This window comes from Polypterus senegalus, chromosome 4 (genome assembly GCF_016835505.1).
Source record: "Polypterus senegalus isolate Bchr_013 chromosome 4, ASM1683550v1, whole genome shotgun sequence".
Lineage (NCBI taxonomy): Eukaryota > Metazoa > Chordata > Cladistia > Polypteriformes > Polypteridae > Polypterus > Polypterus senegalus.
Genome location: NC_053157.1, coordinates 113,863,761 through 113,890,379, shown reverse-complemented (window position 1 = coordinate 113,890,379; position 26,619 = coordinate 113,863,761). Strand labels below are relative to the sequence as shown.

Sequence of the window (26,619 nt, the reverse complement as noted above, 5' to 3'; positions counted from 1 at the left end):
CCAGCCCACTGCAGGACACACACACACACACACACACACACACACGGCACACACTAGGGACAATTTAGAATCGTCAATGCATCTAACCTGCATGTCTTTGAACTGTGGGAGGAAACTTACGCAGACACGGGGAGAAAATGCAAACTCCAGGGAGGACCTAGGAAGTGAACCCAGGTCTCCTTACTGCGAGGCAGCAGCGCTACTACTGCGCCACCGTACCGCTCTGAAGTTAAGCAAGTAGACTTAAATTAAGACAGGTGTAGGTGTGCCTTTATTATTCTATCCTACTTTTGCATTTCTTTTTCCACTTAAAGGACATAGGAGAACTGTTGTGTTTAGCAAGACTAAGTAAAAGCATTTTATATTAATTCAAACTACTTTGAATATCGCAGGTTAATTTGAGGCTGCTTTTTTAAAAATCTTTATACTTGCCGATGCTTTATATCTTTCGAAAAAATAAAGAATATTTGTTGTTTGTGTGTTAAACTTAATAGTTTTAATCATTTTCATTTCATTTACAATAATATGTTTTTTTCTTTGTAATTTTAAAAGGCTTCTCCATGATTCTGTTTTTTGTGTAGAAATGTTTAAAATCCAGAAACACATATATTTCTTACGTGAGTATTGTATAGCCTGAGATTTTTTCCATGTTGGTTGTGAAATGGGTAAGGTTTATTGCTGATGAGAAACTTCTTTTTTTGTCATTGATTGGTCTCAGGGATTTTAGCAACACAGAAACACTATGCAGTGAATATAAGTACTACTGTGAAACCTGCTGTAGTAAACAGGAAGCACAAAAACGGTAAGTCTGTCTATCTGTTGTTGATCACACTTATCTTTTTACTCTTCTTTTTAGTCTCTCTTACAATTTAGATCTTGTAGGATGTCAGACACTGCAGTTTTAATGGTCAAACACCTGTATTTCTTGGGTTCTTGACCTCTTTCGGATTGTGAGTTTGAATTTGTATTGCATGAGTTTTGCTCATTTGTATTTCCTCATCCTTTGCCCTTTTGTATTGATTATTATGTCAGTGTATTACAGATTACATATCTTTTGACCACCCATACGTTTTCCAATACAGTAGTCTGTTTATTTAAATCAGTTTCAAAAACACTCTTAACGGTACAAGTTCATCATTCTTCTTTGTAGTTTACTGAATGGAGACATCAGTTGTCGCGACTCTGTCTTATTAACAATGTAAGTGCTAGATGTTATACAGTGCCGTGTGAAATACTCATCCCCCCAGGTGTTTGTCCTGTTTTGTCACATTACAACCTGGAATTAAAATGGATTTTTAGGGGTGAGCACCATTTGATTTACACAGCAAGCCTACCTCTTGAAAGATGCCAGATATTTTTTATTGTGACACAAACAATAATTAAGACAAAAAAAAACAGAAATCATGAGTGTGCATAGGTATTCTCCCTCCAAAGTCAATACTTTGTAGAGCTACCTTTTGCTGTAATTACACTTGCAAGTCTTTTGGAGAATGTCTCTATTAGCTTAGCACATCTAACCCCTGGGATTGTTGCCTATTCCTCAAGGTAAAATAGCTCCAACTCCTTCAAGTTAGATGGGTTGCGTTGGTGTACAGCAGTCTTCAAGTCATGCCACAGATTCCCAGTTGGATTGAGGTCTGGGCTTTGACTAGGCCATTCCAAGACATTTAAATGTTTTACTTTAAACCACTCCAGTGTAACATTATCAGTACATTTAGGGTCATAGTCCAGCTGGAAAGTGAACCTTCATCCCAGTCTCAGATCTCTGGCAGGCTGAATCAGGCTTTCCTCAAGAAATGCCATGTATTTAGTGCCATCCATCTTTCCTGTTTTCCTGTCCCCACCAATGAAAAATATCCCCACAGCATGATACTCCAACCACCTTGCTTCACTGTGGAAATGGTGTTCTTAGTGTGATGGAAAGTGTTGGGTTTGCACCACACAAGGCATTTTCCATGATGGCCAAAAAGTTTAATTTTAGTCTCATCTGACCAGAGAACCTTCTTCCATGTGTTCACCACATGCTGTTAGGCTGATTCCAAACATGTTTTTTTATTTTTTTATTTAACCAATTGGGCAAGCCCCAAACGTGTTTTTTATTTTTTTGTTTAAGCAATGGGTTTTTTTGTGGCCACTCTTCCATAAAACCCTGCTTTGTGGAGTGTATGGCTTAAAAAGGTTCTATGGACAGGTACATCCATCTCTGCTTTAGATCTTTGCAGCTCCTTCAGTGTTATCCTTGGTGCCTGAGAAGTCAAATGCAAATCAGCACTGGTGGCACATGCTGCTCATTGAATTTTCATTTACCACTTTGCATTTTTCATTTTCAAGTTCTCAACATACAAATATATTTTAATTCGCATGAGTCAGTGGACGGGGTTTTACACTTCGATTCCCCACAATTCTTTGACCTTCGTAGCTGTAGCCACTTCGATTAATAGAATAGTCCTCACTTCAACTATGTTTAAGTCATGTAAATTTGATCTTTTCACCTCCATAGTGCGAGCTACACAGCAAAACCATTTCACAAAATCCAAAGACCACGCTTAATTGGGGTTCTGAAGTAATTGTTTAATTACATTATTTAACATGACAAAAATTAGCATTTACTTAATTTACATTTATTTACACTGAAGTAGAAACAGGATGCTTTGTACCCCTGTAAAGTTTTCACCACCTTGACGACTCGATCGGAGTCTTTGTTGTTGTAACTTTTTAAAATAATGTGTGATAGTAGTATTTTTTTTAACCTTCATTTCATTAGTTTTCAAAGTAAGGTGAAACGGCAGTGACTGTTTTATTTATTATAAAGACATTCCATAATTTGTAATTTTCATTTAATTCTTGCTTCTTTTACCATCATTTATTAAGAAAAATATGAGTAATTTTAGGAATATATAAATAACAAATATTAACTATATCAATTAATTTCATATTTATTAACAAAGAATGAAATAAAAAAAAACTTTGACCATTGTAGAACATATCATTCCTATATATGGTTAAACAGGTGTAAACATTTTTGAAATGCATTATTTTTATATTGTTGTTTCATATTATCATTACATTTGTATGTGATCAGATAATTGTTTCTATGAAATTACCTTATCATGACTAGAATTCCCTTTAATGTCTGTAGCTCATCAGTCTTAATAATCTTATTATTAAGTGTATAAATATTCACAGTGATGAAGTGTACAGAATTACTGGCATGCTACCACTGGGTAGGATAATTAGGAAGTACCCTCTGGGGTGGGCAGGACATGTCAGAAGAATGGATGATTATAGGTTACCAAGGTTGTTGATGGAAAACCAACACCAAGAAAGCTTCTGATTGATTGGACGGAATGTTTTTGAAAGAAGGTTGTTCTCTTACTGACACTCAGATACCATATGGACAGTGGGAAATGAAATCAAAGGACAGAGCCAAATGGTGGTCAACTCTTTCATTCCTAACTTCAAGAGAATGAAGAGAGAGAATTATTATTATTATTATTATTATTATTATTATTATTATACTACAAAAATACAAAGCAGTATTGTGGAAAATTGAAGTGCCCACTGACATGTGCTAATTAAAATATATTTGCTAATTAAAATATATTTACATATTGAGAACTTGAAAATTAAAATGCAAAGTGGAAAATGAAAATCCAATGAGCAGGTGGCGCCAGTACTTATCAGTGTTTTTCATTTTTGAAGCTTAATTTCTGTTCAGGCTGAAAATATAATTGCAAGTTTTGTTATTTCATTATACTTTTAATTTTTGCAGCATTCTTGCACATAGACTTTGAAAAATAAATAGCTAAAGATTTTTCTATTTTCATTTTGTAATTTTAATTTTCATTTACTTTTTAGCAGAAAATACCTTCCATAGGTGTGCAGCCTTCTATTGTCAGGTTGTTAGTGGTGCCATATTCTTTCCATTTTGATATAATGGATATAATGGTGTTCTGTAGGTAGGGCAGGGCTGCAATTAATAATTATTTTGGTAGTCGACTAATCGTTCAATTTTTTTCCGATTAGTCACGATTATTTCATGCCTTACTATTTTGATGCCTACGACCTGTGGTTGTACATCCTGTTCTGGGCTCCAGTGCATGTCTTACCTCATCTGCTCACATCTGTCCACCTGTGAATGTCACCCTGATGTCTCTGCATTAACACGATTAAAATTAATAATAATCAAATTAAAATAACAACAACAACAATGAAAGATATGAATTTGAAAATAATAGTGTGACCATCACAATAAAAAAGAAATACATTAAACAATACAAACTAAAGTGCACATAGTCTTTAAACACAAAAAGTACATTTAACTTAACCAAAAATGGCCATTGATGTGTCTTAAAGTCCAAAAGTTTAAATAAAGCTTCAATTCAAATAAAATAAAACAATGATGTATAAAAGATTCAGGTCATATATTACTGATTGCAGTGCAGGAACATGAGCATTTCAGCGTGCTCTGGTGTGAGTCTGGCTCTCTTCTTTGAGAAAATGTTCCCAGCTGCTGAAAAGAGAAGCTCAGAGGGAGTAGAGGTAGCAGGAATACATGAGAATGATTTTGCAGACAAAGAAAGATGTTTTAATCATCACACTCTGAAAGAAAAGTGTTGTAGTTTATCACATCATGTACTATATTATGCCAAAATAAAAAAATAACGGACTAAAATATGTAACAAGGTAATTACTGCCAGCACACCGGAGCCGAGTATATTCGGAAAAGTAGATTTGTTGAACACCGCAACCAGCTAGAGTCGGTTTCCAGTGCAATTTGCAAGCACGCCGAAGCTGAGTATATGCGGTAACATATATTTGGCAACGAACATTCATTGAACTTCGTAACCGGCTAAAGTTGTTTCTCAGTGCAATTTGCCAGCATGCCGGAGGTGATCAGTCAGTGCCGTATATTCGTTGAGCAGCCAGCTCACGACCACTGCCGGCCCCGGCAGAACGGTAGCAACACTGTCTCTGGGATTCAGCCACTGCACTAGACGAGCCTGCAATCATCAGCGTTTACCCCAGCGTGTTTGCATGCAGCCAGTTCAAGCGCAGTTGGCTCGGTGATGTACTGAATTTCATCAATGACTTCAGTTGCATATTGAACATATAGTAATAGATTGTTATAGTAGTTTTTTTTAATAGTTTTTACAGTTCATTTGCAGTGTGTAAAATGATCAGTGTTGCGGTAATTGTGATGCTCTTTGCATGAAAAAAAAGTACGTGTTCCGTTAAAATTTCACATTTTCTTTGTAAATTGTGATGTTAACTTAAAAAGTGCAGCTAAAAAGTATTTGGCGTCCAGGGGTGCATTAACCCTTAAGTTTAAGGGTGTTAATGGTGTCATTGTCGAAACCTTGATATACATATTATAGTACAAACATCAACGTTAACATGTGACACTAACTTTACTCGCTAAAACTTATCTCTTGAGAGACGGCAGCATCACAGCTGCAGGATGCTTGTGTTGGTAGGACTGTGTGCGTCTTAACAAACAATAACAAATGCAGTGTAGTGCATTGCAGTTACAAAAACCAATGTGGTTCTTTGTGACTGGAGCCTCTATTGAAGGTTCTGTTTATGACGCGTCAACAATTTTTTGTAGTCGTCGATTACGTCAACTGAACGTTGCAGCCCTATCCGTAGGGTATTCAAACTTTGGGATATTTTTTATATAACTGATCTATAATTCTCCAGTACTTTGTCTCTGACCTGTTTGGAGTGCTCCTTGGTCATCATGTTATTTGCTTAGTGGTATTGCCAAGTCAAGCCTTTCAGAGCAGGTCTGTTTATACAGACATCATGTGATAGATAATGTGACACTTTGACTGCACAAAGGTGGAGTCTAATCAACAAATTGTTAGTTCTGAAGTTAATTGGTTGGACCAGATATTTAGGGGTTTCATAATAAAGGAAATCTATACATATTCAGTTTTTACTTGTTTATATATGTGTACAGTATACAGGTAGTCCCTGAGTTGCAGACACCCGACATACAAACAACTCATACTTAGGAATGGGGCCACAGCTGGTTCTTCATCTGTCTGGGTGACACGACGCAGGCTCCTCAGTAACTGCCGCTGTGTTGTCTTTGGCCTGAGGATGCTGCAAGCAGTGGCTGGACGGAGGCGGTTTCGCTGCTCGCACAGTGTAGTGTCCCTTGGGCGGCTCCGGTTGAGGAATGGGGTGGTGGGGGCTACACCCCATTCATTCTCAGTGGGCTGCTGGGTGCGCAGCGAGCAGTGACCCGGGGACACAGCTACTGTGTTTCTCCAAAAATAAGACCTACTCCAAAAATAAGCCCTAGTATGATTTTCAGGTTGCTCTATAATATAAGCTCTACCCCAAAAGTAAACCCTTGTCAAGATCGTCAGCTGCATCGCGTGTGCCCGAAACATCCATTAAATTCCGAGGACACCTTGCCACAATATCTCTGAAAACGATGTTTAATGATTATATCCATCAATTAGGGGGATGTGCCCATTCCAGCAGCATTGGCGCAAGACAGAAACAAAATCCCTGGACGGGGCATCAGCTCATCGCAAGGTGAACACAAGCAGACAAATACACTAACATCATTGTAGCTTCACCAAATCCCCAAACCTTCACGTCTTTGGATGGCAACCTGAGCACACTGTGGAAACCCACCAGAAAAACAAGCAAACTCCAGGCAGGGATCACAAGGGACGAGACTTCATGCGAGACAGCAGCGCTGCCTCTCTGCCACCGTGCCAACCCCATATGTATAACTATTAACAATATTCATTATTTAAACAAAGTTAACTATTTATCTGTAAAATGTAACATACATATTATAATGCATTTAATCATGAAAGTGATATCAAGTATAAATCTAAGAATTCAAAATGTACAGAGAGATAGAATATCATAATGTGTTCTGTCTGGCGATCTATTGCTGCTTGCCACTGCTGTCAGGTCATCAGGAAAAACCAGAAGCGAGTAGCGATTAACAACTGGGTTGGTTTTAAGATGATGTTTACGACAGTCTACTGTAATGATAAACTACGAGGTTAAAGTGGACATTTAGAGTTTAAAGCCAAAATTTCCACTTTAATCATCCATCCATTATCCAACCCACTATATCCTAACTACAGTGTCATGGGGGTCTGCTGGAGCCAATCCCAGCCAACACAGGGAGCAAGGCAGGAAACAAACCCTGGGCGCAGGACGCCAGCCGACCGCAGGGCACACACACACACACATACACATACACACAACCACCAAGCACACACTAGGGAAAATTTAGAATCACCAATGCACCAAACTTGCATGTCTTTGGACTGTGGGAGGAGACTGGAGTACCTGGAGGAAACCCACGCTGACACGGGGAGAACATGCAAACTCCATGCAGGGAGGACCCGGGAAGCGAACCTGGGACTCCTAACTGCGAGGCAGCAGCGCTACCCACTGCGCCACCTTGCCACCCACACTTTAATCACAAAACAGACAATTTCCTTAAGTCCTTATTTTTTTTTCCTCTGTGGTTCAAATACGCTGCCGTACGTACTGATAGCACAAGGTGCAAAAAAAAAAAGACAGCACATAAGATGTTATGTGAGACTTTTAAAATATATTGTGTCATTACTTTGGGGAATATGTGACACTTGAACATAAAAGCACCACAAATTAATTTGTATGTTGGCAAACATTGTAGTGTGCCTTGGGTTGCTGCCTTTTGTATGGGGGTGATGGTGGTGGGCGATTCACTACCCGCCTTTGGCTGCACCCTGTTTGTTCTTGGTGGGCGGACGCTGCAGGCAGCATACTGTATGCAAGTGGAGGTGAGTGTGTGGTGGGTGGTTGGTGAACCGCCCCTCACTGCCTCCATTCATTGTCAATAGCAAGCCTGCCTTTAATGTTACATACATAGCAAAGAACTAACCAATGAAGACCTTATGGAATTAGAACAGCAGATGATAGCATTCAGCAAAGAAAATCGGAACCTAGGGACTCCAACAAAAAAGTTTTCTACAAAAGAGTTAGCCGATGCATTTCGTCTCATCGAAGCGGAATGGCAAAGTTAGAGGAGCAAGATTCTGATATAGAGAGGTTCACCAAAGTTTACCAAACAGTTACCAAAGGCCTGAGATGCTACAAGGCTGTTTATGATGAGAAAAGGAAAAGCTCCATGCAAACCTCTCTTGATGCCTACTTTAAGAGACCAGTCCTATCCTCTTCATCAATTCCATCAAGTTCTACAAACATTGTTTAAGGCTGTACTATATTTGAAAATGTTTAAGCATTGAATGTGCATGCACAGAAAGGTAAAAATAAGTATTTTGAGACAAACATCTGTCCAAATTGCATTTATTAAAGTAATGTACCTGTTCCGACTTACAATTTAAGAACAAACCTACAGTCCCTATCTCGTATGTAACCCGGGGACTGCCTGTATACTACTAATACATATATACTACTAAGGAGGGTCTGAGTGATTTAGAAATTGTAAAGGGAGAAGTACTGCTTAGATTAAATAGACTGAAATCAAACAAAAAACCTGGACCAGGTAATATTTACCCTTGAGTTCTTAAGGAGCCTAGCGGGTAAATATATAAACCCTTGGACACATGCTTTTAGGGAGTCACTGTGCACTGGGGAGATTCTGAAGGATTGGAAAATAGTAAATAGTATCCCATTACATAAAAAGCGTGAGTGGGCAGATCCAAGCAACTTTAGGCCAGTAAGCTTAACGTGCATCACAGGTAAATTAACGGAAGGAATTATTAAGGGCAAAATTGAGCAGCATTTGGTAAGTACAGGAGTTTTTCTGAACAGTCAGCATGGGTTCAGAAGAAGGAAGTCATGTTTTACTAACATGCTGTAATTCTATGAGGAAGAAACAAAAGGATATGATCAAAGTGGAGCATATGATATTATTTGTCTTGACTTTCAGAAAGAATTTGATAAGGTTCCACATGGGAGGTTGGGCATCAAAGTAAAAAGTGGGAGTTCAGGATGATGTTTGTAGATGGGTGCAGAATTGGCTTAGACACAGGAAGCGGAGGGTGATGGTGTGAGGAACCTTATCAGAATTGGCTGATGTTCAGAGTGGTGTCCCACAGGGGTCAGTGCTAGGTCCTCTGCTGTTTTAAATATATTTAAATGATCCGAATAGATATATAAGTAACAAGCTGGTTAAGACTGCAGATGATACCAAGATGGGTGGATTTGCAGATTAATCCGTTAAATCATTACAGAAGGACATGGACTGCATGCAGGGTTGGGCAGATTTGTGGCAGATGAAAGTTAATGTTAGTAAACGTAAGGTATTACACACAGGAAGTAAAAATGTTAAGTTTGAATACATAATGGGATGTCTGAAAATCGTGAGTACACCACGAGAAGGATTTAGGAGTCATAGACTCAACACTATCAACTACCAGACAGTATTCAGAAGCCATTAAGAAGGCAACAAGAAAGTTAGATTATATAGCATGATGTGTGGAGCACAAGGAAGCCAGACTCAAGCTTTATAATGCACCGGTGAGGTCCAATCTGGAGTGCTGTGTGCCGTCTTGATTTCCAGGCTACAAAGAGGACATAGCAGTGCTAGAAAAGTTCCAGAGGTGAGTGACTTGGCTCATTCCAGGGCTACAGGGGATGAACTATAAAGAGAGATTAAAAGAGCTGAACCTTTTCAAAAGAAGATAAGGAAGTGACGTGATTTAAGTGTTTAAAATTATGAAGGGAATTAGTACAGTAGATCGAGACTGTTATTTTAAAATGAGTTAATATTTTGAAATTAGTTCATTAAGAACACGGGGATACAGTTGGAAACTTGTTGAGGGTAAATTTTACACAAACATTAGGACAGTTTTTCTTTACATAGAACCATAGACACTTAGAATAAGCTACTAAGTAATGTGGTAGACAGTAAGACTCTAGGAACGTTCAAAACTAGACTTGATGATAGGACTGGAGTGCTTTGTTGGGTTGAATGGCCTGTTCTCATCTAAATTGTTGTAATGTAAAAAAGATATACAAGGTAAACAAATACGCAAGGTATTTTATTTTCATTCCATTGCAATAGTTTGGACTATATTGTTAAGCCCATTACATAAAATCCAAATGAAAATCCATTTTAATTCCAGACGCTAATTTTGCCATAACAGGACAAACCCTGAGGGAGATTAATACTTTTGGAAGGAAAAAGAGTATGCAAAAGTAAGCAAGAACAAAAATAGAAGTTAAGGTGATTGATTAATTTAGATTGTATTTTTTTTAACACAGTGTGCAGGGTAGTCATAAATCAGTGTACTTTCAATAATGCAAGCTAAGATATATAACTAAAACTGTGTAGAAAATGTTGATTAAACATTGTGCAATTCAAATGTATTTTTTCAGAGGAACACAGGTCATATGAATTGAAGAAGTACTTTAGCATTAAAGTTTCTGGATAACGATTGATGTCATGTCTTTGAAACTGAAAAATCAGAAATTATCCGCACTGTTGCATTCATATAATTTGTGTTCTGATTTCTCGTCTCTCTCAAAACCCAAATGTAGCTTATTATATTTCTGTTAATAAGGAGAGTCTTTGCCTAAGGTTATTAAATCATATATTCTGCTTCATTTTGGATGTTTTTCTTTGAAAGTTTCTGTCCTTTGTAGATACTGAAGCTATGACATACAAGTTACAATAACAATATTGTTCTCTTTCATTTCCTGAATTTGCAACTAATTTTTATTCACTGATTAATTTGAATTCACAAATATTGATGCCATTCTGCTTTAAAATTCACATTTCCATATTTACTTATGTATTTCTCTCCTAGAATATAGATTTTTCTGGGTAAACTTTTTTAGACTTGTATATTATCTTTTACATCTTTTTTAAATTCAGTGTCCTTTGGAAAGGACCCTAAACTGGCAGCATCTTGCACAAGAATGGAATCAACTGTGGGTAGGGTCTTAGTTTCTTCATATATAATTTAAAAAAAATATTCTAGCAATTTCCTAATGCATTATGAATAACATTCTATTCTTTACTTATTTTTCATATTATTTTCGTACTATTTTGTGCAATGGAATCATTTACTGTAAGTCCTCACTCTCCTACTGTTAATAGGAGCAAAAAGGAAAAAAAAAATTTAAAACATGTATTGCTAAATTATTTCTGCTTTAAAAATATATTTTAAAAGGCATGGTGAACTTATAATTTTACATTGCAATATTAGAATATTGAGATAATTGTACTCTTAAGTTGAATATGAAGTATAAAAGCACTACAGGATGCATGTGCAATGCTTAGTTGGCTGAAATCCTAAAACATGCACAATAAAGACAGGACAAAATTAATCTGTACACATGTCTGATGGCACTTTGGTGCCCAGCATTTTGCTACATTTAGAGCAACAGTTTGGTCTTTCCTCTGGATATCATTTTATTTGATGCTGGTCCTTTGATTCATACTCCCACTTAAATCAGTAATAAGCTTATGCTCACTGTAAGCTACTATATAAGCTGCATATAAGGTATAATTTTCCATAATTTTACAAAAAACAATAGGCAATTTTCCTTCAAAATATGTATTTATTAATCTTTAGTTATTTTATTTTATTTTTTTTTTGTACAGGATGCGAGTGAAAAAGTTGCCAATGATCCTAGCTCTACATCTCAAGAGGTTTAAGTACATGGAGCAGCTTCATAGATACACTAAACTTTCTTATCGAGTAGTGTTTCCACTGGAGCTACGCCTTTTCAACACATCAAGTGATGCTATCAACTTAGACCGCATGTATGACCTGGTAGCTGTTGTTGTCCATTGTGGCAGGTACATTTTTAAGCAGCTAGTCTGTGGCAAGAATTTTAATATCTGCAAGATGTGATGCTTTGTCTTTATTAACCCATGTTTGATTTGGCAAAAGATTTGATGTCTCATCATTGTAATTATTCATAGATGTGCAACAAAAAGAAATACATATAAAATGTATGGGTATTTTAATGGGATTAAAATCATCAATTTTAAGAGCTTTTCCAATATTAGCAATGATCTGTGTAGCTGCCTCAACCAACTTCTAGTTTCACAATTAACTAGCTTCCTGATTCACAGGAGAATGTTGCATTGTCTATAACAGTGGGTTCTAAATTTAAAAATGGTTCAGGTTTCTGCAGCAACTGAACAGAACAGAATAAAAAACACTTTATTGTTGACTGCCTACTATTATTTAGGGCACAAAATTTACACCTCATACCACGCCATACTACAAACAATTTAGTCAAGTCATGTCAGACTAAATTGCGAATGAAGGTCTGTAACAGGACATTTGCATGTAAACACAAATACGAGTCAGTAATCATGTATCATTTATGTATATGTGTGTGTATAAAAATGAATAAAATAATTACTAGAAAAACATTTTTAATTGCTGCATGTGGGAGTACATGCCATAAAATGATTGCACTGTTGTTATAACATTCTTAGCTGCTGAACTGAAATTATGTGGACTGATTCAGAATAAGCATTTACATTATGTAAGGGCAGGGGTCCCTAATTACAGTCCTGGAGTGCTTCAGTGGCTCAAGGGTTTTGCTTCAACCGATTTCTTAATTGCAATTCATTTATTTAATTAGTAGAAAGAACTGGCTTCAAATTAGGAAGATATTGGGAACAAAAAGATGGCAACGATTGTGGCCCTCCAGTGTCCTGATTGAGGTCCCATATTGGGTTGTTTTCAAAAGTAAAGTTTAATAATTTCTTAGATGTCTGTTTAACAAATTGTATACAAATGTATACAAATTATGGTCATGCCTAGATTACTCATATAAGGAGGGATGTAGCCTTTTACATTTTTCACATCTATTGTGTAGTCAAAACTTGATGTGGTTTCAGTTAGTCAGAAAAGTGTTCAGAAATGTTTTCCATAAAATATTGCAAAACAACACAATGTTAAAATTTTAAATGATGGGGCTGCACTAATTTCTCATCTTCAGCATATTTGTTGACAAGATTACGTTTCTTGATTTAAAACTATATTTGGTACTTAGGCATTATGATATCCTTTCCAGTTCTGCATCATTTCATTGTTGCTTATATGCAATGTTTATTTTCAAATAATAACCTCTAGTGAGATATTCAAACTTATAATGATTACCTGTGGAAAGAAGTGAAAATAAACATGTCAACCATTATTTGAATTATTTGTTTATTCTTTTTGAAGGTAGTCCCTCTAAAAGATATATTTACTTTAGATTCTTCAATTGTCAAATGTGTCTCCATTTTCTTAAAGATTGATTATGAGATTAAAACTATTCATTTACATTATATGTTCCTTATAGATGATACACAGTTGTTATTTATAGTAGTAACCTGATACAGGAGATTTTTCATTAATTTATTTTTGTTGCTAATGATGATTGACTGTATATGATTACAGTAATAAATATTTTAGTAGTCAACTAAAAATGAATTTATTCTGTTTCTGGCATTGAAGTTACTAGACAGGTATCTGCAGACTTTTTTTGTCTGGCAAATAAAAATCTTAAAGCATATTGGAACATATGAAATAGGTGAAGGACGGCAATATAATTTTCATTTTGATTATGAATTCTGAACATGTATGTGCCATGTACTGGAGGAGTATCAATAAAAGCTGTAATGGATGACAAAGATAAGGAGCTGTTGATACTATGTTTGTGTTCCTGTAGTCCTCAAGTAAAAAGGGATGGAAAATACTACATAGGCAAGTGGTATAATGTGGAAATCTAAAGTGAAAGAAATGCTTTGTTGAGGGAAAAAAAAAGAGTATGGACGATACAAAGATGAACCAATACAAGAATGTTATGAGACATTAAAGAAAAAGCTTGCAGTACTAATGGTTATAATGTCATTGGTCTTATGTAAAAGTGATGAGACAGTTGTTTTTTTAACTTCTGAAAGGTGACTGATGTTTGGTCCATATGGGTAGCTTTTCTTCTTCTTTAAGTTGTGTTCTGTTTGTAAAGGTTTGGGCACAAGGGCTGGAAACATTCATGAAATCTTGTACTTCTCAGAGCAAAGGCAGAAAGGTCTGTTTTTAGGCAATGGAAGTGCTTCACCTGAAGAGGTATGCATATGGAGTGCCTAAAGTGGCAGTACATAAGTGTGGTTACTATGGAAAAGTGGGGGGAATAGTTGTCTTGGAGTTTTGAGTGCCCCAATACTGAAATAGGCAATCAAGGAGCTTGGGGGTGAAGGCAGGAATGAGTCTTCAATGAGATTTGAGAGCTGTGATGGTGCAACAATTGATTTATTATATTCCCTATTCCCTATTGAAGTTTCAAGTGCTGCAGTATTGTAACATTCGAGCGAAGAGCTGTTCCACTTAGAGGTTCAATCGTGCAATGAATAAATATATTTTAACTTCTAGATGCTGTATGATGTCTGCTGTGCTTGTAGTTTTTCTTCTAGGCTTACTTATACTGTAGTTTTGTAAGCAAATACAAGTATATGTGTGTGTTTTCAGGTAATGAAAGTGTTTGCTTAATTGTTTCATCTGAATTATCTTCTGTGCTGTGTGTCAAGTAGTCAAAGTGTCACTTTTGGCAATGGTCACGTGTATAGCTCCTTTTATGATGGTGTGTATCACTTTGTTTTGTGCTAAAGTTTGTACTGTTAAGTCACCAAGCTTTTCACGGTTTCCTGGGAGATTATCATGGATGCAAAACATATGGAGCTGTTGATACTGCCTATGTTTTCTAAATTGTTTATCCTTTCACTTCAGGTTGATGTTTTGATTTAGTCACGATCGTGTTGTGGTTTTTTTTTTTTTTTTGTAAAGGTGAAACTGTATGTATACTTTGTTTTGTGAATGGAGTTTGTTTGCACATACACAACAGTTTTGGTTTTCAGACACATTGTTGTTTGGGTCATTATTATTATTATTATTAAACAATAAGTGTCAGCAAAATGACCCAACTTAATTCTGTTGATGTGGAGTGAATTAGTCATTTTACAAGGTTTTATTAGCTTTTTGATTCGATTAGTCTATCTTCTCATACAGTGAATTTCAGCAGGCTTCACTCCCTCAGCCAAAAAAAATCTCTCTATGGCGTGTTGTTCAACAATGGTGCAATCCCACAATGGACCAGCTATATTCATTTAACCTTAGCTTCAATTACATGGCGCAGTGCTGCACTGTGTTCGAACTACCCACAAGCCATCATAAACCTGTTGTATTGCGTCAGCTTCTATCTGTTGTAGTTACTGCACAATTTTTAAATCGCCTCTACTTTTTGATTTTTCCCTTGTATCTTTCTTCTTTTTTACAGTGGTCCAAACCGGGGGCATTACATCACTATTGTGAAAAGCCACGGTTTCTGGCTCTTGTTTGATGATGATATCGTAGAGGTTAGTATTCTTTTTGAAATTATGTTGTTGGTCAGTTCATTGCATTTTATTTGGTTTTGTAGCTTAAAATTAATTAAATGTTTGCTTGTAATACATTACATGAAATACCATTAAATTAAACAGTCATGGATTTTTTTTTGGTAGAAATGTTTATAAATAGAATTGGATGTATAAACTTGATGGAAGAATGTCTTGCCATCAACATTTCTTCAATCTCAGCTTTATTGTAATTGACTGATGTGCACCTTGTAGTCAGTACAACATTGGTCTTGTGCATAGAACAAACAACTAAAAAATAAAGAAAAGACTACAGTGAAATTAAATGAATTGAGCTCTGTCATTTTCCAGTCTTGGTTTACCTGTTTCAGCCATTACAAAAGCTTGTGAGCTTCAAATACTCCTGTTTGCCTGTGTATCAAAAATTTTAGGATGCACAAATATGCAGCAGCAGCAGTTTAAGACACTTGTCAGATGAGTACACCTTTACTGAATATTCAAGCCATTCTTGATGTAGTGGTTGCAATAATTATAACTAATGCAGCTTTAATTAATACCCGGTGAATGTTACCTCTGTAAAATCTGAACAGAATTTCATACCCTATTAAAAAGGGAACCAAAAAACATGTTTTTAACTATACTTCTTAAGAATTGTGTTTTTCAGTGAAATATTGTTGGTTATAAGATCTTAAAAATGTCTGATGTGATATAGTGTCCTGATTTTAGTCTTTCTGTCAAAAAAGGCTTACTTTTCACTAAGAGTGTGCAGACTTTATATCCATTTAATAAAGATCTTTTTTGGTGTTGTCTAAAATTCACCATAAATGTATGTATGTGTGAGGATTCACAATTTAGATTTTTATTTATTTAAAAGGGCTGTTTATACTGTGAAAAGGAGCATTTTTGGTATTAAACAATAAGTGCTATTCCTGTTCTTTGGGGCGGTTTGTTGTGTGCTTAGGGGCACAAAGAACTAAACTGACAAACTTCTGTTAGTTCATTGATTTTTTTTTTTTAAACTTAGTCCCCACTTATGTACTTATGAGGCAAAGGAGGTGCATTAAAACAGATAATGCAGATTAGCACTAATTGCTGACCACCATTAAAATGTTTTAACATGGTAGAATAATACATAACAATGTTTTCCAACTCGGAGCAATACAAACAGGGCTGTTCATTAAATATTTTTAACAAGAAGCAGTTACCTGCTATTCAGCTCATCACACATTTCCCTAAGTTTCCTGACAGCTTCAATTAATAATGAACAAACTTTTAAGCTCAAAAGAAGCTATCTTCTTTAACCCTCTTACCCCCACAACTCAGTGTATAAATAGTAAAATACCAATAGTAATTCAGTTTGAAAAGAATTGTCCAGACCGGCCTTTGATGAGAGGAAATGGCTATTTTGCAGTCTGTGATATGAAGAGAGTAAGTAGAACAATGCAAATCCTTTCATAAAATGTAATGTATTGAAATGCTACTAACAGAGTAATTATAATTTTAGAAATGCAGTTAAAAGTAATAAGAGAATGAACTGGGGAAATTGTAGCAATTTGAAATTTATTGTATTGTGAAGGAAGAAGTAAACAAAATATTAAAAGGAATGTGCTTTTCAAAACTAGTAAATTCCAGCAGGCTCACTGAAACTCAAAATTGTGGAGTTTTCTAGGTTGTTTAGATGACATAGACACCGGGACAGCAGGTGGTAGTTGTCTTATTTGCCTTGTTTGATTATACTTTGAGAAAATGTCCAAAGCTGACAAATGGAATTGTAAATGTAAAGTAAATAGGTATTGCCTTAAATCCAACAGAAAATTATTCAGCTTATGGGTAACTCAGTAACATAAAGATATTTCACATTAGATTAGCAATGGAGGAAAGGATATTGAAGTATGGAAAGTATTTGAGTAGTTCTTAGTTGTGTCGATGTAAACAAAACAATCCAAGGCAGTCTGCTGAAGGCAGCAGTTGCATCATGTTATGGTTTGTTTTACGTGTGCAATTCACTCTATATTGTATACAGAAAAAATAAGCAGGGAGAATGCAAAGTGTAACAAAAGGAAAATAATAAAAGACCTTATACCTCAAGTGCACCTGCCTTTCACATAGGATGGCTTGTCCAATTCCATCAAACTTTCTGTACAACACTCCTATGTTCACTTTCTCCTAACAGGAGGACAAGCACATCAACAACATTTATTTATATAGCACATTTTCATACAAAAAGTAGCTCAAATTGCTTTACACAATGAAGAAAAATAAAAGTCAAAATAAGAAATTAAAATAAGACAACATTAGTTAACATAGAAAAGGAGTAAGGACCGATGGCCAGGGTGGACAGAAAAAACAAACAAAAAAAAAAACTCCAGACGGCTGGAGAAAAAAATAAAATCTGCAGGGCTTCCAGGCCAAGGGACTACCTAACATAAATGAAATAGTCCTCTTTGTAGTTAGGGTCCTCACGGAGTCACTTGATGTTGATGGTCATACAGACTTCTGGCTGTTAATCCATCCATCATTGTTGGAACATCATGGTGCTTTTGAGTCCAAAAGGATACCGGAAAAGGAAACCGAAGAGAGAGTAGGGGTTAGTACAGATTTTAGAGCCACCATGAATAGTAGTTATAATGAGTTTGATATACAGAGTATTAGGATTTTAAGTACAGTGAAGTGATGAGAAGGCTATGTTAAAGTAATGTGTTTTCAGCTGTTTATTGTATTAGCCTGGCGAATTCCTATTGGCAGGCTATTCCAGATTTTAGGTGCATAACAGCAGAAGGCCACCTCACCACTTTTAAGTTTTGTTCTTGGAATTCTAAGGAGACACTCATTTGAGGATCTGAGGTTACGATTTGGAATATAAGGTGTCGGACACTCCAATATATAAGATGGGGGCGAGATTATTTAAGGCTTTATAAACCATAAGCAGAATTTTAAAGTCAATCCTGAATGACACAGGTAACCAGTGTAGTGACATCAAAACTGGAGAGATGTGCTCAGATTTTCTTTTCCTAGTTAGGATTCTAGCAGCTGCATTCTGCACTAGTTGCAAACGATTTATGTCTTTTTTGGGTAGTCCTGAGAGGAGTGCGTTACTGTAATCTAGTCGACTGAAAACAAACCGTGAACTAATTTCTCAGCATCTTTCACTGATATGAGGTCTAACTTTAGCTATGTTTCTTAAGTGAAAAAATGCTGTCCTAGTGATCTGATTAATATGTGATTTAAAATTCAGGTTACAGTCAACAGTTACCTCTAAGCTTTTTACCTCCATTTTGACTTTTAATCCTAATGTATCCAGTTTATTTCTAATAGCTTCATTGTATCCATTATTGCCAATCACTAAGATTTCAGTTTTCTCTTTATTTAACTTGAGAAAGTTACTATTCATCCATTCTGAGATACAAGTCAGGCATTGTGTTAGTGAATCAAGAGAATCGGGGTCATCAGGTGCTATTGATAAGTACAGCTGTGTGTCATCAGCATAGCTGTGGTAGCTTATGTTGTGCCCTGAGATAATCTGACCTAACAGAAGCATGTAGATTGAGAATAACAGCGGACCCAGGATAGAGCCTTGTGGAACACCATATTGAATATCATGTGTCTTTGAGTTGTAATTCCCACAACTAACAAAGCATTTTCTTCCTACCAGGTAGGATTCAAACCAATTTAAGACACTGCCAGAGAGGCCCACCCATTGACTAAGGCGATTTCTAAGTATATTATGATCAATGGTGTCAAATGCGGCACTCAGATCTAAGAGGATGAGAACAGATAAATGGCCTCTGTCTGCATTTACCCGCAAATCATTTACTACTTTAACAAGTGCAGTTTCTGTGCTGTGATTTAATACACTCTTCTACCTTTCTCCTTTCCTTATTGTTTCTTGTGCCCTTGCCAAATGTTATCCTCCTAACTCCAAGCTTCACAAAGCTATGGTTTGAATGGGGTTTTCAAGCCCTAACCTGTTATTACATTTACTACTTCAGGGCTCCTGGATGTCACAAAGTTCTAGAGTTTTATGAGCAGAGCTCTCTCCATTGGCTAAAGGTGTTTCTGCGCCCCTGCACTACCATAAAGCTAATAAAGGTCCAAATGGGCTGTCCTCTCCAGTACCTTTGAAGAACTGTGACATAGGATACTGAGGCTATAAATTGTATTATAGAGAGTTCTGGAACACCAGACAAAATACCTATTCCCATACCTAGGGACCTTTAATTCCCTAGTTAAATAATGTAATGCCCCCCATTGGCCATATCAGATGTCACTCCTTTTGTTTCCTTTATATTGTTTTCAGACTAGTGGCTTAATATTCAGAAACAGATAATCAACTTGGCTAGAGAGTCCATTGTTTTGAAAACTTTCAGCAGCAAGACAGGGTTGCTGAATTTGATGGTTCAGCGCAGCATAAATATGGGAATCAGAAATTCTTGAATGATTTACATTAACAGCTAAACTTGCCAGTCTAAAACTAATATACTATACAACATCTAGACAAACTGTATCAGCCTTCAAGAAGACTGAGTCTCAAGAAAGGGATTGTTTTACTCCTGTCTAAGTTATCTGTAATAACCACCTGCATTAGTTAACTGGCCCGTCATTGAATTTGAGTAAGGAAATGTAAGAGAAACAAACAGGACTACTATGTATTAGGAAAAATTTGAGAAAATAGATTAAAGGGCATTTTAATTTAAATACTGTTCTATTTATGACATGGCCTGCATCTGTTAAAAATGTATTTTAGTTTCTACATTGTAGCTAACTGTAAGATGTCATATCCTATTTTTCATTAAGCAGTTGTACTCTTCACGCAAGCCTGAATTGTTAGCTTGAATTTTTAGTCCATGTAATAATCTGGACTTTTTTCATAACATTTAAAATGCGTTTTAACTTTAAATATAAACTGTGAATGTAATGTATGACAGTGATTTTAACATCCAATTAAAATTTTAATAGAAAAAAAACCCTAAATCAAATATTAATATCTGTTGCTTGCTTTAGTGTGTTTTATTCAGAGGGTCTGTTATTTCATTTTTGGTCACAGTTTTTCAGCTTCACTTTATCGGTGTAGGCTGTTTTAAACTTTTTACATCAGGAATGTTTGTGAGTATATAGACTCTGAAGAAATAATCTAAACTTGTGGTACAATACTACAAAGAAATTAAGTTATCTTAGTAATAATTAATATTATTGTAAACATGTTTATCAAAACATTTTTAATCCACTTATTTTGTTCATTTTTTTTTTTCAGAAAATTGATCCCCAGGCTCTTGAAGAATTCTATGGCCTAACTTCTGATATTTCAAAAAACTCTGAATCTGGATACATTTTATTCTATCAGTCAAGAGAATAAGTTTACAAAATCAGTTTTCTTGCCGTTTTCTATTTTGTGAAAAAACAACTGCAAATAAACAGGAAGACACATTCTTCATTGATGTACAGTTCTAAAATGTTGAACACTTTTAAAACATACAAATTGGCATTGCCTGAAAATATAGCCATAATTTTAGGAATTGCAAGATTAAAACTACGATGTATATGTATATTTTTTCAGTGAATTATTAATAAATGCTGCCAAGGTTTGGGTGAGTTACATCTAATCCTATAAGCAATGCCCCAAATGGAAAACTATGCCTCTTTGAACTTTGCTGCTGTTTTAAATTTCATTGGAACTCTTAGAGAATGAAAAGCAAGTGGAATGTGGTGTGAACATAAGCAAATAAACAAAGAGTTTCCAAAGCAATAATGGCTCTGCTAGAAACAGGGTACCAATTTTAGCTTTCATGTTTTTATGGCAACCATCATTTACATTCAATGCATTTTCTTTTTCTTTGCTGTTTATGGATATGTATTCACTTCATGAGTATTAAGCATAATTTCATAATCTGAAATAATAACTGTGAATTTTAGTTTGGGGTATGTTCAGTTACAACAACACAGCAGAGAAAAGGATGTAGTGTGTGTAACATATTTAGAGTATCGTTGACTGTTATTCCTGACTTCTTGTAGCCTGTGCTGGTTATTCCAGCATGTGAACCACTGCTTTGTTTAGTTTATCGTCTTACTTCCCAGTTAATTCTGACAAACTGTATGAGGAAAGATAAGAGATCACGAAGTTTGTGTTCATAAGGTGTGTGTAATTAGACATACACTAAATGCAGAGCAAACACTACCCTGACATTCAACTGACATTCAACTACTACTACAACTAGTAAATTTATACAAATTTTTTATGTCGAAATTATTTTTATTTACACTAATAAAGCCTACTACCTGAATATATTGCATCAAGAAAATGTCTTTATATAAAAGGAGTAAGAAAGTTAACATGTTTGTAGGAAATGATTCAAAGACATTTGTTATAAATATCTGCACTGTATATGGTACACTTCCAGTGTATCATGGTAAACGTTGTCTTTGAACAGGGAATTCAAAATGAAGTTTAAATAGAATATGGTCAATAGGCCAGGGCTGCAGATACGAAATTGATGTAAATTTTAATATGAAGCAAACTATTCAGATGAAGTTATATGATTATGCACAGTTTAGGGTGATCAGTCTGTTTTCATTAATCAAAATTTTAGTCCATCTTCAGGTACATTTTCATTGAGTTGGATTCATATTGTATGTTACTACATTAAAAGTTATCAAAGATGTTCAAAATGTTTAGAAAAAATACGTTTACACTGTAACCTCATCTGCCTCTATCTCTGTATGAGCCAGATGGCACTGCGTGAGCACTGAATTGTTTTGCCCTTCAACTGCAAAAAAAAAAAAAATGAGGACAAAGCAATTTTAAAAAAGGGTCAAAAACCTTCTCTAACTAAAGATGACAGGCTGATATCCCTGTGCCCTTCAAACACCATAAGAAGTCCTAATCCATTTACTTCTCTCCGGTGTTTAAGAAAAACAAGATAACAAAAGTAATATCTGTATTTCATGAAAACAGTATATAGGGATACCATTTGGAAGTGAGAAATTTTATAAAACATCAAATTTAAAAAATAACGAACCAGATGCTCCTATATTTAAATGATCTGTTTGTTCATGCTTATCTTTGTGGAGCCTGCACGTTCTTCGGTGGTCTGTGTGGATTCTACTTACATCCCCAGATACCCATTAATTAAGGCAATTGGCAATTCAGAGTCTGGGTGTGTGTATACGAGTGGCAGTGGCTTCTTTTCCAGGGCTGGTTTCTCTTGGGATAGGCTCAACCCAAAATTAGTTAGGAGATATATAAAATATATTTTTATACATATTTTTTCCCACAAGGAAGGAAAGAAGGAAGGTAGGAAGTTTGCATGGTGGTATGTGATTTTAAAAGAGAATTCCACTGTGAGACGAAGCCTGCTGAACTGGTGCTGTACTACTCTATCATTAGGAATATTTTGCCCTGTGTCACTACCGTTTACAAGCCTGTCTCAATCAAATGCTATCTGTAGCACTTAATCCTTATTGTATTTTGTAAAGAAAAAGTTATTATCACAGTTTTAAATATTAATGGGAACACTTGCGCATCCTATAATAATTACTTATGCCAAACAATTTCCAAGTTGTATATATTGAACTGCTGATCTGCAATACTAATTTTGGAAATCAACTTCAAATTATGTGTTAAACTCACTATTAACTTGCAAGGTCAGGACCAGCATACAGTATTTACAGGGCACAACTGTTCATACCAGGAGAAAATGTTCCCCTCGCTGCTCTTGGGTTCTAACCTGTTGTCAGACTTAGTACATTCTCCCAGAGTCTGTACGGCATTTTCTTCAAGTATTCAGGCCATTTTATTTCTATTTCAGTTTAGGATGAATGGCAGCACTAAACTGGTACAGTGTAAGTTGCTGTGGGCGTTTGCGTGATGGAGCGGTGCATGGACAAGCCCTGGCATTTGTGATCCCAAATATTGGATTAAGCAAGGCAGAAAGTGGATGACTGAATTTGCACATTTTGCTCTATTCTGTATTTTTATTGAAGGATTAAATACTTTGTCATTTCTGATTATAATATTTTTCTTCCTCAGTAAGTGACTTTGTAGTAAAAATAGAGATGAATGAGTTTCAGTTCTAATCCAACAGCATTTGAAAATGTTTACAGGATCAATTTTTATCAGGGCATCTCTGCATCAGTTTGTTTTACTGTGAAACTTTTTCTAAAGAAGGGTGATTACAACTTGAACAAAATAATATCTATATTTGTATATGGCTGTTTTTCTATTTTGTAGTTATGTAAATTCTTGTCAGCTCTATAAAGTGTTTATTGTACAAGGAAGAGAATGAACTGACTTAGTTCTGCCTAATAATGTTTTATTGTCTTTAACTGATGCGGTCATGCATTAAATGTTAAAGAAAAGATATTATGTACATGTGAACAATTACACTTGCGTGTTTCATCATTATCCCCAGTTTAAGGGGCAGTTTTTGAGAGTACCCCAATGTTGATTTAGTGCAGTAATATTTGAGTGTACAGTTTACAGAATGTCTCAGGTTACGTGCTGCTTTTATATTAACCTTTTAAAATTAGCTTAGCATGTTTCTAAGACCACAAACCATTAAAAGTGCAAAGAAAACAAAAAGTGTATAGTTTAACATTTTTGACCAGTGGTCTTCCAAGTAATCTCATTATACTGTCTATATTTTGTAAATACTTACATTAACTTATTTGACTGACACCTTTGGTGACTTTTGACATTGGCATTTGACATACAATTGGTTGCATTTCCTTTGTTTTTTTCCCCAATTGCAGCACAGGTCCAGTCACAATCGCACAGGGTCAGCAGCAGGATATAAACCCACAACATCAGGGTTTGAAATCCAAAACTTTAACCACTATGTCACACTATAAAATGTATGTGTCTGCAATATGGCAGCGTTTTCCATGATCCTCAATTGGTAAGATTGTTCTGATTCTACCTTACATTATGAGTGCTGAGCAGTGACATTCAAATGTTTTATGACAAGTTTTCTTAACAATGATTTTCCTAAATACTTAAAAATTAAAGGACCAAATGATGAAATTTGGGACTTTGTGGGCTGATAGAATAGAGTGTGTGCTTTGAAGATGTGATCTCCACTAAGAAAGCAGGTACCATTATTAGTGAAGCAGGGTAGATAGACTGTATTTTAAATGGTTGCTCTGTGTTTCCAGTAAGCATCCTTGAATTTTGTGCACAAGACTAGGAAATGGTTTGAATGTGCTTGCAGTGTTGTTGCTCATGTATGATATGGGCCTGGCTGGGGTGCATTACTTGGTTATTTTCAACATGTGCAAATCTCTTGGTGCACACTTTACTCCTTTAAAAAGTTGTCCAAGTATTAGAGTCTTTGGTCATTTATTCTCACTTAACATAAGTGCAAGCATTTGCATTGAAGCAGTGGTTTTTTCTACATTTTCTTCTAAATGCTTTATTGACCTATTTAGCCAAACAAGACGTAACAATTTATGTAACATTAGAAATAATTCTACTTTTTTCAAAAATACATACAGTATTCACAAGAATTAGATCTGTAGCATCTTTACCAGTTTCTTTGTAAACTGTTGTTAACTTCATATAGCATGTCTGAGACTTCCCTACTCAGTTCTCATGCAGGACACTTGCAGCATGGATCACTAAACCTCCTTTTATACAAATTGAGAGTTTCCATTTTACAATGCAAGAGAGCAAGTCTGACGGCTGCCATGAAATTTTACTTTTTCTCTGCATTAAGATGCTGTGCAGCTAAAGCACAGAACATGTGTAGGTGGAGATGGTGGGGACTACAAGGTTGGGGGTTGTTTTTCATCTTGCACAGAGGGAGTGGCGGAAAGCCAGTGCGTTGGAGCAATTAGTCTGCCATTTTCTTAAGGTCATGCAAGTGTGGGCAGCAAAGGCAGACCAAGTAGACAGTATGTGGAAAGCTTTGTTCCATTTTAGTCTAAAACAAAATTGAAGTACTGACTTGTTTAAAATTAATTGAATTGAGTAGCTGCAGTCTGCATATGCAGAAAAGCAGGCTGCAACATACAATGTAAATATAAAAGCAAGTGGAAAACATGCTTTGTGCTGACTGGGGCCAATACAACCACTTTGGAGCTGACATATGAGGTACAGTAGTGGACAACCAGTCCAATCATCAGTCCCAAACTGGTTGATTTACTGCTGGCCTTGCCTGATCTTGAGGATTGCCAGGCACTTCAACTGCCCTCTTTACAAAAATAAACCCAGGCTGTCTCTTCAGGCAAAAATAATAATCCACACCTTATGGTTCCTCTCAAGGTCATTTCCAGCACAGAGAGGCCTTCCCAATGTGGGATCCCATTTAACATATCCCTGTCACCTCTTCAAAGTAAATAATTAAAAATTTCACTATCATAATGATCATCAGTTGTTACACAATTTTTTGTGTCACCTGAGACCATGGGTTGCTTTCAGGATAGTGCACAGCATGTCAGAGATGTATCATAATCCACTGTCTGTTCTGCATCTCAGCCCTGGATGGGTGTCTTTCACACTCAGTGTTGGACATCGCTAGCTATTTGTTTATATTCCCTATTAAAAGACAGATTTATTTCTTGATAAACGGTGCAAGTGTCCACTCGAGTGTAAGGATGTGTAAGCACACACACACACACACACCTCGGAAAATCCACAATAAACCTTGCTCAGAGATCATCTATTACAGTGTCTGAATTTCATACATGTTTTTTTTTTAACATTACACCATTAAAGTGTGTTGGATTGACTTCGCTGATCACTCAGAATTGCAGCTAAGCTGTACTAGTAGGCTAAGGAGAGCCCAAACGTGAACTGCCCATGACAGTGACATTAGCACCATATGGAGCTGAAGTCTAGCTTGGCAGCATTGGACACAAAACAGAAACCAAACCAACTTGGGGTGTCAGTCCATGGTGTGATGCAGCGTATCAGAGGACCTTGGAGATGCAAGGTTTTAAAAAAAAAAGCGTGGCTTAGGTTTTATGGGTGTAAGTGCATGCTGGCAGAAAGCTGTGAGGCAGCAGAGTGTATAATGGGGGAATTGGCTGATTGCTTGATCATATTAGTGTGATACAACACAGGTATCACTCATTGATACTTAGTGGATCCTTAAGGAAGGCATTCATGAGGAGTATAAAAACAGCCGAGTTAGGACAGGAAGGAGATCAAGAACGGAAAGGAAGAAAAAAAATCAAGTAAAAGAAGTGAGAGAGTGGCAGAATGTGGTGATTTAGGTAGTGCAGTGGAGAGGAGGCAAGGTAGTCGGGAGGCCCCATAAGGGAGTGAGAGCCATGCT

General features: G+C 36.1%; 1 protein-coding gene across 3 annotated transcripts in view; it reads left to right on the top strand.

The window, feature by feature from the left end:
- usp46 (ubiquitin specific peptidase 46) overlaps window positions 1-26,289 on the top strand; it is a 79,417-nt gene extending 53,128 nt beyond the window's left edge. For all 3 annotated transcript variants that reach the window (XM_039751191.1, XM_039751190.1, XM_039751192.1), the window contains 4 exons: window positions 719-802; window positions 11,600-11,797; window positions 15,274-15,352; window positions 20,601-26,289. In XM_039751191.1, coding sequence (XP_039607125.1) covers window positions 719-802; window positions 11,600-11,797; window positions 15,274-15,352; window positions 20,601-20,702 — 463 coding nt within the window. In that variant the 3' untranslated portion in view covers window positions 20,703-26,289. The remainder of the gene's footprint in view (window positions 1-718; window positions 803-11,599; window positions 11,798-15,273; window positions 15,353-20,600) is intronic.
- The last annotated feature ends 330 nt before the right edge of the window (window positions 26,290-26,619 follow it).